Source organism: Phascolarctos cinereus, unplaced genomic scaffold (assembly GCF_003287225.1).
Source record: "Phascolarctos cinereus isolate Bilbo 61053 unplaced genomic scaffold, phaCin_HiC Scaffold_2;HRSCAF=192, whole genome shotgun sequence".
In the NCBI taxonomy this organism is placed as follows: domain Eukaryota; kingdom Metazoa; phylum Chordata; class Mammalia; order Diprotodontia; family Phascolarctidae; genus Phascolarctos; species Phascolarctos cinereus.
This window is the reverse complement of record NW_027555625.1, coordinates 192,433,512-192,448,724: the sequence shown is the minus strand read 5'-3', so window position 1 is coordinate 192,448,724 and position 15,213 is coordinate 192,433,512. Positions and strand designations below refer to the sequence as shown.

At 35.9% G+C, this 15,213-nt stretch overlaps 1 protein-coding gene across 1 annotated transcript in view; it reads right to left on the bottom strand.

The window, feature by feature from the left end:
• Positions 1-5,880: 5,880 nt before the first annotated feature.
• TRAPPC12 (trafficking protein particle complex subunit 12) overlaps positions 5,881-15,213 on the bottom strand; it is a 196,469-nt gene continuing 187,136 nt past the window's right edge. The window contains exon 10 of the mRNA XM_078149747.1: positions 5,881-6,039. Coding sequence (XP_078005873.1) covers positions 5,896-6,039 — 144 coding nt within the window. The 3' untranslated portion in view covers positions 5,881-5,895. The remainder of the gene's footprint in view (positions 6,040-15,213) is intronic.

Here is a 15,213-nt window from a genome sequence, read left to right as displayed (position 1 = left end):
AGCTGGAGAGGAGAGAGAATAGAGGTGAAAAGGCCCAGTTAAGAGGCTCTTACAGTCGTCTAGGTGAGTAGTAATGAGAGCCTGAATGCAGAAGGAGGCAGAGGGTATTATATAATTCTTGGGAATAAGCAACCTCCACAGGAAACCACTTCATTTTAAACAAAGACCTCATTTTCTGTGGAGATTCATCTGGCCAGTACTGGAGGCAGAATGACACTTGATTAGACACAGATAAGGACTGAAAGACTCAGGCATCCTTGAGCAGAGCTTTAGCCCCCAAACTCTAACTTTCCTTAGGGATGAGAGTAGGCCTCTCAAGCCTCTCACTACAAACATCAGGGAGCAGGTTGGTTTTTAGAAATAATAAGGGAAGAGAATTTCTGACTTGTATATGTCTCTATAAAGCAAGGCTGTACAGTTTACTTTAGCTAGAGTGAAATTGGAACTGCCATAGGGAAGGAAGTGCTGAACCGGGCCCTAAGTCTGTTTCTCAGCCAGGAAATGTGGCCTCTGCAGAATGCTGGGCTAGGGTCAAGGAGGGAGAGTACTAGAATAAATTGAGCATGCCTGTCAGATGGGACTGTCTCACCCTGTTGAATAGGTTATTTCTGATGGAATCCCTCCTGCAGATTTTATGTGCAAAGAAAATCTGGTATGCTTATTTTAATGCATAATCTATGCCCTCTTGTCTTTCTGCCTTTGTTCTAGAGTTGATATTTTATCGGTTTCAAGTAGCATAAATAGAAAGATGCCAACACTTAAGAATAAAAGAAAAAAACAAAACCTGAGAAAAGAAACAGAGTATGAGGAATGCTGCAGGGTCATTATGCAGTTCCAGCAACCCACCTACCATCCTTGTCCTGGTTCAGATACTCTGAACAGTTCTGCTTATTGATTGACTGATTGGGCTCAGTTTGATCACTAACTTGGCTTGAGTTCCTAGGTCAGTCTTTTCTCTTTTTTGAGTCTATTTCCTTCATTGAACAATGACTCACCGGATTCCAAAGAGTACTTTGAGGAATGAGGAATAATTACAAATAAAACATTTAAATGCAAGGTAGTTAGAAAGGGAAGGCACTAACAGTTGGGGGAAATCAGAAAAGGCTTCATGCAGAGGTTTATGCTTAAACTGCATCTTAAAGGAAGAGAAGGACTCTAGGAGGCAGAGGCAAGGAGAAAGTGCTCCAGGCATCTGCAATGGCCAGTGCAAAAGCACAGAGATGGAAAACGAGAGTGTTCTGCCTGAGGAACAGAGAGAAGGACTATTTTGCCTGAACTGCAGAGTACTTGAGGGGGAGTAATGTCGAATTAGCTAGAAAGATAGGTTGGGAGCAGGTTGTGTAGGGCATTAAAAGCTAAAGAAAAGACTTCATATTTTGTCCTTGAGGTAGTAGGAAACCACTGGAGTTGATTGAGTAGGAGAAGTGTGGAAGCACCATGAAATTCAGGAAAGATTACTAGGTGATAAAAGTTCTAGCACATCAAGGTATCTTTAAAAAAAATGGAACTTTTAGCATACCCCTTGCTATAATAAGGTCATAACTTTGCCTTTTCTCTGCTAATACTTAGTATAAAGAAATAAATGGCTTTTTGTGCTGTTACAAATATAATGGGAGTCAATATGTATGTCCTAATTCTGTTTTTTTTTCTCAATGCATCTTTTTTTTCTAGAATTCCTTCCATTGTCCTCAGTATTCTTAATACTTTTTCATTTTAAATGGGTCAATAATATTCCATAACATTACTGTACCAGTTTTTCTGACATTCTATAATTTTTGAATGTCAAGTATTTTTCACTTATCATTATTACAAATAAATATTTTGTACAGATAGATGTTTTTTTCCCTTTTTAATAATGTCTCTAGGACACTGTTCTAAATGTTCTATTAGTTCAGGATCAATGAGTCAAAAGGTATGGTCAGTTTTGTAACTCTCATTATACATTGTCAGGTTGTTCTTCTAAAATATCACACCAATTTACATTTCTGTCAATGGGTTGAATTGCTTCTTAAGAGAATAGAGCACCTATTTGAACATCATCACAAAAACACAGAATTTTATAATTTTAAATTATTTTAATTTATAAATTTAACTAATTAATAATTTTGAACTATTTTGTAATTTTAAACTATTTTTATAACTTTAAACGATATTTTTTCCAATATGACGAATGTAAAGTGGTACCACAAAGTTGTTTTAATTTGAGCTTCTCTGAATATTAACATGTTTAAATAGTTTTCTAAATTATAATACAATGTGTTTCTTCCTTTGAAAATTGTCTGTTCTCACCCTTTAAACATCTATCAGTTGGGGAATGGTTATTACACTTTCAAATCTGTATCAGTGACTTATAGACCCTGAATGTCAGATTTTTAGAGTGTATATATTTATTAATTCTGAGTATGCTTATTTTTATTATGATATATTGCTTTTTGTTATGAAAAACATTTTCATTCCTACACAAACTCATATGCTTTGTCTCTAATAATTTCTCCCATTTGTTTGATAAACATTGTTCTCCCCTACAGAAATGAGATTAATGTAATTCCCTTTTCTTTAAACTTTTATTGACTTTTTATTCCTTTTTCTGGTGTCTTGTAAGTTTGAGTTTATCTACCAGTACTCTCTTGTATACACTTGTTTCTATTTCTGAATTCTCTCCGTTCCATTGATGGATTATATATCTATTATTATATAATAGATTATATTATGTATATCTATAATTATATGTCTATTTGTTATATATGACATTTATATAATTATATATTACATAATATTAAAGTATCATCTATTTTTTCTCGCAGGAGGTAGGTTTTTTTTTTGGCGGGGGGACGGCTGTTGAGGTTAAGTGACTTGCCCAGGGTCACATAGCTACTAAGTGTCTGAGACTGGGTCTGAACTCAGGCCCTCCTGACTCCAGGATTGGTGCTGTATGCACTGTGCCACCTACCTACCCCTAGCAGATAGTTTTTGATAATTACTGGCTCACAATGTTTCTTGAAATTTAGTAGGACAAGTCTCCTTGCACGAATTTTTATTCATGGTTCCCCATTGTATTCCTATCATTGTTTTTCCATATACATGCTGTGCATTAGTTTATTGGTATTTTGAGTAGTGTTGCCTTGAGTCTTTAAATTAAATTGAGAAGGTTAAATAGCCCTGCCCTTAGAGTTCAGAGGATTTACAGGTGGAAGGAAGCTTAGGGATGATCTAGTCCATTACTTCTGTTTACCCATAAGGAAACCTAGGCTAGAAAAGTGAAGTGATTTGTCCCAGGCCACACAGGCTGTAAATAGTAGAGTCAAGATTGGAACCCAGGGCCTCTGACTGCAAAGCCATCACTCTTTCCAATAGGGCATTTTAATTATGTTGGCATGATTCTGGTATGTGCAATCAATCCCCCTACAATGGTGCTATTCCAATATGCATAGTATATTCGATAGAGTACTGGACATCAGGAGTCAAGTCAACGAGTATTTATTATGTGTCTACTCTGTGCAAGGGACTGTGATAAGCATTGGGGATATAAAGAAAGGCAAAACCCAGTTTTTGCTCTCAAGGAGCTCAGAGTCTAATGAGAGAGCAAGACAGATACAATATAAATTGGAGATTATCTGGAAGGTAAGGACTGAAGATGAAAGGAGACCGAGAAAAGCTTATTGCAGAAGTTGGGACCTTAAGCTGAGACTTGCAGGAAGCCAGGGAAGCCAGGAGGTGGAGATGAGGAGGGAGAGAATTCCAAGCCTGGGGGACAACCAGTGAAAATGCTCATATTCCAGAATAGCAAAGAGGCTAGATCACAGAATGGTGTAGGGAGGAATGTAAGGTCTTAAAAGGCTGGAAAGGGGGTGAGGGGAGCGGGAAGGTGACAGGTTATAAAGGGCTTTGAATGCCAAACAGAAGATGTCTTATTTGACCTGGAGGTGATGTGGACCCAGTTGAGTTTATTGAATAGAAAAGTGACATAGTCAGGCCTGTATTTTAGGAAGAGCACTTTGATAGTTGGGTGCAAGATGGAGTGGAGAGAGACTTGAGGCTGGGAGACAAACCAGATGATGATTGCAACTGTCCAGGAGTCAGGTGATGAAGGTCTGTGTCAGGGTAATGGCAGTGTCAGAGGTGAAAAGAAGTTGTATATGAAAGATGTGGTGAATGTAAAATCATCAGGACTTGGAACCTGGTTGGATGTGGGGAGTGAGAGGGAGTAATAGGTTGAAGATGATATCTAGGTCTAGAGCTTAGGTGACTGATAGGATAGTGGTACCCTCAACAGTACTAAAGAACCTGTATTGGAACTGTGACTCAGATACTAGTTTGAGATTCTTTGCAATTCTCTTGACCTCTTTAAGCTTCAGTTCCTTTATCTGTAAAATGAGGATAAGAATTCCTATAATACCTTACAGGGTTACTATGAGAATTAAATAAGATGTGTCTAAAGCATGTTATAAATATTAAAGTATATATCACTTATTATCAATTTATTTTATAAAGCATTAAATTGTTTACATTGATCTCATGTGTCTTGGGAGATCCATGCCAAAATGTTGACTATATTTTGGTTACTGCAAATGGTATTTATCTTTCTTGATTTTTGTTACTGTTATCTACAAATGTACATGTTCTTTGTAGTTTTATTTTATGAGTTCATACTTTACTAAAAATCATTATTTCAATTTTTTAATTGAGTTTTTTTGGATTTTCCAGATATACAGTCATACAAATAAAGATATGTTAACCTCTTCATTGACAGTAGCTTATTCATTTATTTCTTTTTTCATGCCTTATTACTAAATCTAACATTTATTTCTAAAGCTATTAAATAGAAAGTGTAACAATGGGTAGTCTTGCTTAACACCCATTTTAACTGGGAATGCCTTTAATGTTTATTCTTTGCATGAAGTGGTAGTCTTGTTTTCAGACAGTTTTTATTGATATTTTCTTTTTCGTTTGTCACCACTGTTATCCCAAGTATCCCTCCCCCTTTCAGAGAGCCATTCCACATGACAAATAACATTTTCTTAAAAAAGGAAAAAACATCAACAAAACTGATCAATATATTGGAAAGTCTGGAAACTTGTGCAATGTGTTACACTTGTTCACCTCTCGCCTCCATGAAGGGTTAGGATTGGGGAGGGGGAGGTCCTCTCATATTTCTTCATTCAAGTCCTGCTTGATCTTTTTCATTTTTTATATTTACTTTTGATTTCTCGATGTGTGGTTGTTCTTTCCATTACATTGTTATAGTTACTGTGTATGCTGTTTTCTTGGCTCTGCTTACCTCATTCTGCATCAGTTCATATAAAATTTTCCTGGAGTGCCTGGAAATTCAACAAGTATTTATCAAGAATCTGGAGGCACTGTACTAGGTGCTAGGGAAGATAAGACAAAAACACTATCCTCAAAGAGATATATTTTATTGGGGAGAGGATACTATAAACTAACATGTAAATACAAAATTACAAAATGATTTTGGGCAAAGCCAGGAAGATGGGAGATAGGATGTTGTAAACAGAAGGTGTCAAGTAGACTAGTTTGGTCAGAATGTGGACTGCATGAAGGAGACTACTGTGTGATAAGCTTGGGAATGTAAAGCCTTGTTCTCCTCATTAGAATGCTTGCTACCAGGGTCTTTAGCCTAATTTACAAGTTAATTATTTCCATCTCTGTGTACATGCATAGACAAAGTCTTACAAAGAGTGATGACCACTGCCTCAAGTTCTAATCCTCCTTATAAGCAAGTGCTTGTTGGCATGGCCTATTTCAGAAACCCTTCTCTTTGAAAAAAAGAAGGAAAAGCATCTGTGGAACTGATGCTTATTGATGAAAGAATTAAAATGAGTCACCTAAAATTCCTTGAATTTTTTACTAACATGAACAGAACCTCAGATGAACCAGTCACAGTTTGGGGTTTGCATTACTTTTGTTGGCTTCACCGTTTTCATCTTCACCAGGGAGGTTTATGGTCCTCTCCTTCCATCTTTCTCTGACGACTTGGGTGAGAACAAGAGTTGGTGTGGTGGAGTTGAAAGAACACCAGACCTGGGGGCAGAGGACCTGAGGTGAATTCCCAGTTCTCCTACTTACTGCCAGTTTTATCTTGAGATAAATTCAATTTAATAAACATCTATTAAAGCACCAACTATATGCCAGGCACTGTGCTAAGCTCTGGGGATACAAATAAGAAAAAGAAAAACAATTCCTTTCCTCAAAGAGCTTATAATCTAATTGGAGTAGACCATACACACACAGGGTACCCTGTGCAGGAGTTGGGGGACATCAAACCATGTAGAGCAGCAGGAAATTGGAATGGGCTACAAAGTCTACCTGCCCTCTATTTAGCAATCTTTGAGTGGAGTTTAGTGCTCTACCCTCCAACACTCCAGTTAGAGGAGGCTGAGGGAGTTGGGAACATGTGTATCTAAGGCAGAGTTAATAGCACGATGGCGAGGTTTCAAGTTATCATTTCATCCTGGGAGGGGCATCTTGTTCCACAGAGTTCAAAGTAAGCAGAGCTACAGATGGAAAGTGGAGAGTGGATAATGGAAAGTCATTCAACTGTTCTGGTCCTCAGTTTCTTCATCTGTAAAATGAAGGGGTTAGACTAGATGACTTCCAATGTCCCTTCACACTCTAAATTTATGATTCTCTGAATGTTGGGCATGAAGATTAGTTTGGTCCTGTTGGAACTCTAACCAGAAAGAGTAGACAAAATAGAAAAAGAAAGTGGGATCCTGGTTCATTTGTTTGAACTTGAATTTGCTCTCTGATCTCTAGGCAACTTAGAAAATATTTCCTTTCTGCTCTAAATCTCTGATCCTGTGAGTGGTGGGTCTGAAGGTTAGTCAGATTCAGGCAGAACTCTAATAAGAAAAAGTAGAAAAAATAGAGTAACTGTGGGATTGTGGCTGCTGTTTGTTTAAACCTTAATTTGCTCCCTTATCTCTATGCAACTTGGAAAATATTTTGCACGGAACATTCCATGTAAAAAAGAAAAAAGAAATGACCAAAACAAATGACTTTTCTTTAATCATATTAAATAAAAATCTATTTATTCCTTTATTTTTGTTTTGTTTACTTAAAATACTATGTTTTATTGGAGAGAAGGCAGAACTGCTCAATGTTTTTATCTTTCTCTTCTTGTTCAAAGATTAATAGGGGAGCTTATCCCTAAGAAAAGGAAGGACACAGCAAAAGAGCATCCAACTGTTAATGAATTCCAATCACTGTCCTCGTTGTCCCTAGGGTACTGAGAGAACCCAGAAGATGTGATGGCTGAGGCACTGTCAGTGCTGGGCACCATGGGCATGAAATTCTGTGATCAGCTTCTACCAAATCCTGTTCTGCTTTCTGCATTGTAGCTTGAATGGGGATTCTGGATTCTCAAAGTTTTTGCCAGAGGAACAGCAGCTCTGGTAGGCCTTCCCAGGGTGGAGAGGCTTCAAGTGTGGGCCCAGTGATGGATTATATAACTGTCCTTCAAGAACCAGCTGATGTCTGAAAACTTAAGTGAGGGGAAAGCAAATCACTTCTGAGGTTTAGTAGCTTGGTGCTGCAGTAGTCTGTTTATATGTAAACTATGAAGTTCACCTTTTTGTAAGGATTCAAGATTTAGAATAAAATATACTGCTTTGATTCTTAAAAAAAAAAAAAGAACCAGCTGAGCTAGGTGCAAGAGAGGCTAATTATCAGAAGGTTACCTGGCTTGTTTGCTTTCTTCTGCAAATGATTTTTTTCCTTCTTTGGAAAGAGTACCAACATTGATGAGGTCACAGGTCTGCTCAAGAATTGACGAAGCATTTTTTAAAAGCCTTTTCTGAGAACATTTATTGATAATAATAATAAAATTTTCATTATTTTTCTTACAGAAATGATTTATTATACTCATTGTTTTCCATAATGTTGAACCATCTTTGAATTCCTGGTATAAATCCTACTTGGGCATAATGAATACATTTTTGATATATTCTTATTTTTTATTTGCCAATGCTTTATTGACTATTTTTGCATTGATATTCGTTAATGCCTTTCCTAAATCCCTACTCTGATACCTCATCACCCTGGTGTCCCAAAGGCTATGCCCATGGAGGACTAGTTTTGGCAGATTCTGTCAAACTAAAAAGGCTCCCAGTATGGACCCAACCACAGACTATCTGTTGGTCCTCTGTCTTGCTCACATCAGAAAGGTTCATTAGCAGAAGGTGGATCATAGGCTGATGATTCTTGGTCTCAGAAATTCACAAAGGCTGTTTATTAAGGAGTAAAAGATGTCAGTAGAAAAAAAGGCTGTGTCAGTGGAAAGAATACATGTGCCAAGGATATCACATAGCTTAAAGTATTAAATTATTCATTAGAAATATTGACCTGTAATTTTCTTTCCTTTTTTTTCTTTCAGCCTAATCTTAGTTTTGGCATTAAAACCATATTTATCCCTGAAGAAAACAAAATGTGAATTATAATACCTTTCTCAGTTTTTAGAAACAGTTTTTATTTCTAAATATTATAATTTTGTACAGTATGGGTTTCAGAAGAATTCACTTTTGACACTGTCTAGTCTTAATCCTGTTTTTAGTGACAGCTCATGTGATTTTTCCCTTTAAGCTGCTTCTAGTTAGGTATCTATTTTCTGTTTTATTTGTACATTTTGTATTTTTATAAATATTCTCAGATTTCTCTTAAATTCTCAAATTTATCTGCACAAAACTGTATACAGTAATCTCTTCTAGTTTTCTTAATATCTTCTGAATTCATGGTGACCTCCCATTTCTAATTTTGATAACTTGTTTTTCTTTTTATTTTATTAATTTTCCTACTTTTCAATATTGTTGTTCTGAAAATAATTCTTGGTTTTTACCAATTCATTTTTTGTTTTCTATTTTAACATATTTCATTCTGATTCTACTGATCTCCCTTCCTTCTGCTCTTTGGTTTATTGCTTTGTTCATTTTCTAACTTCTTTCACTGCAGATTCATGCGATAAGAAAACATTTTGGATGTGTTGCAATGGAGGTAATACACACATCAATGAAAATATAGATCCATTGAAGCACTGAAGTATTCATGTATTCTTGGGGGGAAGAAGTACATTCCCTACTTTTTCCCCACTAAGTTCTTTCTATATGTCTACTAAATCTAATGTGTTTAACTCTAACTTCAAGTCTGTAACTTTTGTTTTTTGAATAATCTGATATAATTTGATGGACTGGTATGTTGAAATCATTTGCTATTCATTTTCTGTCTTACTTTTTGCAAAAGTGTGTGGTATTTAAAAATAAATTTTCCTCATCTATTATTTGGTACAAATATATTTAAAATCAATATGCTTTTTTGTGTGTTCCTTTTAGATGGAATATGAAGTCCCTGTTTATCTCTTTTAATACTTTCTGCTCTGAATTTGATGTTGTCAGATATCAGTGCAACTCCAGATTTTCTTGAACTCAGTGTAGCATGATAGATTGTGGTACACTATTTCATTTTAAATCTATGTACATCTTTTTGCACAGGGATGTTTTTACTGTTACAACACATAGTAAGTTCTATGTTTTAATCAGTTACATAAGCCTTTTTTTGGTGGATTAACCTATTTCCTATTTTACATTAAAATTGTTCAATTTATCTGCCACTATTCTTTAACTTTTTATGAGAAGGAAATACAAAATTATTATTAACAATAGCTAATATTTACAAAGCACTAAAGTTTACAAATCACATACATTATATCATTTGTTTACTTATTTTACTGTTCATCATCTGAAATTTCTATCTAGTGTGGTTTACTTCACTCAATAGCACCAAATAAGATTATTATATTTTGTGAAATTAGCTTTGTAGGTATCTCTAAAAGTTGACATCTTCCCTCTCCCTACTTCTTTGTTTTGTCAAAGATCAGCACTTCATCCTAGACTTACTTTACCCCTTCTTTCCCATAATAATTTATAGCTTACTATCAAAAACTTTTTTATTTGGGAAGAGGTTTTTTTTTGTCCTCTCCAAGAATTCTTTTAGATTCTCTATGATTTTGTGAAAAATATGCAATGTTTCATGATATTTGGTTCTGATCATGTGAGAAAAATATTACTAAGCCCTAACATTTTTTTTTAAAAAGTACATGTCTTTTTTCCCCTTTCTTAAAGTTTTCTTTGTTATAGTTGTAGAATATTTTAGTGTGCTCCACCACCTTCCTGGGCATTCCAGTGCATGGACTCTCCCCTGCCTTCCTCCCAGCACGTGGAGATATTTTTTACCTGTCCCCTAAGGACTGCCTGGAAACTTGATCTGCATATATATGTTCTGTCTGCTTCTGGCTATGTATGGCTCATCATTGGTTGCTGAAATGGAAAAGGGTGCCACACTATGGCAGAAGAATAGGTGGTTTCTGACTGTCAGGTATCTTGGAGGCACCCTTTGAGAAGACAAGATGTGACTCCAGTCAGAGGTGAAAGAAGGTAAAGGTTTTCCTTACCTTGACACAAAGTGGGCTAGAACCCTGTTCTACCCATGGTACATGGACTCAACCAGTTAGAGTTGTGCCAGAGGCCCCTGTCTACTTTGCCTCTCCTTTTATGCTTCCTTTCCTCTAGCATCGAGACCTTGTGAATGTTGTGATGCTGAGAAGCAATAGTGTGAGCAGACTAGCAGCAAGGAATAGAGTCAATATCAGAAAGATCATTGGAAAGAAGATCCAGCTTGATGTTTGATTGGATTGTGACCAGAAGAGAAATGGAAAATGACTAATTAGTAGTCTTGCAAATAAATTGTCACAAGGAGACTTAAATCATACTAATAGAAATGTTATTAGATTCTGTTCTAATTATTCCATGATTCTTTCTTGGTTAGCATTCATTCCCTTTTCTGTGTGGGAATAAATTCTCTGTCCATAGATAGGAATTCGGTAGGAATCCTAGGCTAGTACCAAAGGTGTATTTGGTTCTCTAGAAGCCAAGGTTGGGGGTGAAATAAAACACTAACCTAATTCCTTTATATTGAAAAGATTTTCAACCCCAGGGCAACGAATCCTGGTCAGATTTTGAGGGCAGCTAAAAGATAAGGATTGGTACAGGTCATTAGTCTCTGTGGCCTCAGCCAAGTTTTTGCCTCCAGCCACTGTGCTGGATATTTTGAAGGCAAGTTCAATTTTGAGTTTTTCTTTGCTGGGGTAGGCGAACATTCTGTACATTCTGAAAAATTTTAGAGTGCTCATTGTTGTGAGAAACTGTCTTGTACAATTTCCTGAAAATACAGTCAGATTTTTTCCCCTGGAAACCTTAATAATGATTCTGTTTTCCTCTCCTCAATTTTTCCTATAAATCTCTCACTCTTATATTGCTTACCAGTCATGCTCCAATCACATTATTTTCTGAGTTTAGTTTTTCACTTCAAGCATGTTATCTCTTGTTTTGTTTTTGGTATTAATGTTGTTTTTATTTACATACTTTGCTATTTTCAAGTTCTCTTTACTTTACCAAGGCTTGCCTTTGTTCTTTCCCGAGGTTTTTTTTTTTAATGCTTTAATAAGTTCTTCCTTTATTTCATTATAACATTTTTTGAAAAAAGCTCATTAGTTCTTTTAATTTTCCTTGAGATTTTAGAGTTTTTCAAGTTCTTTATTTTTTTCTATCGTATCTCAGCTATCTCTTGCATAGATCCTACTTCTGCTTCTGAAATAGTTTTGGGATGCTGTACTTGGGGTGTTTTTCTTTCTTTAATTGCCTTTTAAAATTATGAACTTAGCAGACATCCAAAAATTGGACATTTTCACATATAAAGAACAGAAAAAGAAGATTGGATGTGAAGTGTTAGGTATTTTTCTCCTTTTATTTATTCCATATTTTTATTGTCTAGATCAGAAGAGGGAGAAACTCTACCGACTCAGTAATTCTTCTATAACTTATGGTCTCAGAGAATTTCATGGGAGCTCTGAGAAGTTATCTATGTTTCTTGTCCATGGCCACAAAACTAGTAGGTGTCAGAGGGAGGACCTAAATACAGGTCTTCCTGATACCAAGGCTAGCCCACTATCCACCATGCTGTTTCATGTTGTCTGATGTGAATATGTGAGTGAGTGAGTGAGTGAGTGTGTGTGTGTGTGTGTGTGTATGTGTTAGACCCTCAGGGACCTACCCCCTCCAAGAGAGTAACTACCACCCCTGGTTCTTTCACTCACACTTAAGTTAGGTCCCCTGAGGGTAGCTTTTTATCTCAGGCCAAGATACTTTGTAGATCTCCACTCTTAAAATTATAGATTATGAAGTCCTACCAATTTACTTATCTTTAATAGTCAGGCACTAAAACAATTAGCTCTAAATAAAGGCATTTATAACTTAGTAAGAACAGTAGTTACAAAACATTCTCTCCATAAGTCTGGAGCACACTCTGCCACAAATACTCACACCATCAGTAGGAACAGTATAGTGGTAGTGAGGTATTCATATTGGGAATACATGTCCATCAACAAGTCATCAGCCATTCATTAAGTGCTTACTTTGTGTCAGGTACTGTCCTAAGTGCTGAAGATAGAAAGGGAGAAAAACACAGTAACCTATGCCTTCATCCCCAGCGTCCTTTCTCTTCTTTTGTTATCTTCACCTTGCTTACCCCTAGGTGAAGTTTGCTGAGCAGGTTGCTCATTTAGGGTCCTTGAACCTCCTCCTGTCTATAGCTCGACTTTTGATTTTTAGGGTTATTTTTCTACTGAATCTAGGATTGGATCTGTTCTCTGCTGCCAGGGGTCATAGCCCTTGGATGACCTCCCCCGATACACTGTCTCTGCTTCATGCAGTGTCTCCTACTTGGTAAGTAGCTCCATTGCAAGATGGCATAGATTGATTAGGGTGGGGAAGAAAAGGACATCTCTCCCCCTCCCCTCCCACCCCCCACCCCATGTTGCCTCTAGATAGAGATGCAGGGAGTCACACTTTGCAAAACTGCTTCCTTGCATTCACAGTTTCTGCTGATTCAAGGGTTGGAAAGCTTAACTTTTTAAAGGCCATCAGGGCATGACCTGTCCAATCCTTCCAGTTTCTTTTTTTTCTCATTTTTTCTTATTATTTTAAACTCAAATACAAAATAAAAAAATAAAAAGAAACGTATTATAAACTTAAACACTAAAACTTAAATACAAAATAAGAAAAGAAAAAATAGCATTGCCATGTGCACAGCAGAGTTTAAAGACAATTCAGAATATACAGCAATAAATTTCCATTTTAAGAAAGCCTATATAATAAATACTACACATTGTGTTCAGAGATATCCATCTTTTCTTTGCTTCCTTGTAAATTTTCTTTTGTTCTTTGCCATGCACTTTTTACTTTGTTCTTTTCCCCCCATTTCTCTCCTCCCCTCAAGAAGGCTACAATTAAGCACAGACACACACACACACACACACACACACACATACTTAGATGTCTATAATCATACTCATATATAGACATATACATTCATATACATCTATGTAAGACCATACTATACTTGTCTTCTGTTTCTCTGAGGGTGGATGACATTTTCCTTCATAAGTCCAAATCTTTCCATATTTTTCTAAGTCCACCAGCTCATCATTTCCTACATCACAGCAATATTCCAACCTTATACTGCCTACTTATTTTAAATAGGCTAACAGAATATTGATTAATATGGTTGACATATAGTATAGCTTCCTTACTTTTCTCTTTTGATTAAATCTACTTCAGCTTTAACTTTGTCTGAGATCATGATTACTACCCTTGCTTTTTTTCCTAATAAATTTTACTCCTGATCTTTATTTTATGTTTGTGTGTATCTCTTACTTCCTATCCTTCCTGACTCTATTTTACTTCTACTTGCTATGTTGCTGTCCTATTACTTAACCAAGCCCCCCACAGATCCCTCCCTTATTCTCTCCCCCCAACCCTTTCTCTCTATTCTCTTGTTTCTATCTGAGTTCAGAAGACTTTTGTAGCCTTCCAAATGTGTTATTACCCCTTTATCCCATTCCCATTAATCTAGACACCCTTCTATACCCCCCTTATCCTATTCCCTCACCTTCTTCTTTATAAATTTAGAAGACTTTTATTCCCTTCTAAATGTATATATTGTTCTCTTTAACCCAGATCTGATGTGAGTGGGGTTCCCTTGAAAAATCTCTCCTTTATCCTCTCCCTGCTTCTTATCCTCTTAGCCTTTTATTTATTTCTGAATTTAGAAGACTTTTATACTCTTCTAGACATATATATATATATATATGTAATGTTCCTTCTTTAACTTATTCCTGATGAGAGTAGGGTTCCAGAAGCACCAGCCCTCCTCTCCCATCTAATTCCTCTGTGTCAGTTCTTCCTCTCGTACGTCATTTGTGCAAGATAATTACTCTTTTTACCTTTTCCTGAATGTTTTTACTTTTCAGAATCACATCATACTCAGGTCTACCCCAATCTTTATTTCTAATGACCCAATTACTAATAACAATCTTAGACATACATTTTATATTTCCTCATATAAAAAGTAAACAGTCTGTCCTTATTGAGTCCCTCGTAATTCGTCTTTGATATGTACCTTATATTTCTCTTGGATCTTGTATGTCAAATTTTCTATTAAGTTCACTTTTTTTTTGTTTGCTTGTTTTTTGCAACAAAATCCTGAAAATCTGGCAATTCATTGAATTTCCATTTTTTAAAATTCAGGGTTATGCTTAACTTTGCTGAGTATTATATTTTCAGCCATAACCCCAGTACTTTTGCTCCTCAATATATAGTGTTCCAAGACATGCAGTCTTTTAGTGTTGCCACTGCTAGGTCTTGTGTGATTGTAATTGTAGCTCCACTACATTTGAATTGTTTTTTTTTTCTTGTTGCTTGTAATATTTTTTTCCTTGAGCTCAGGTTTCAGAATTTAACTATGATTTTCCTGTAGGCTTTCCTTGTAGGATCTCTTTTAGATGGTGATCAATGAATTTTTTTCTATTTCTACTTTCCCCTCTTGTTCCAACATATCAGCATAATTTTCTTTAATTATTTCTTGTATTACTGTATCAAGATTCTTTTTTTGATCATAGCTTTCAGGTAGTCTGATTATTCTTATGTTTTCTCTTCTCAATCTGTTCTCCAGATCAGTTGTTTTTCTTATGAGATGTTTCTTATTCTTTTCTATTTTTCATTCTTTATATTTTGTTTTATTATTTCTTGGTCTCATAAATTCAATGACTTCCCCTTGCCCAATTCTAATTTTCAAGAAGTTGTTTTCTTC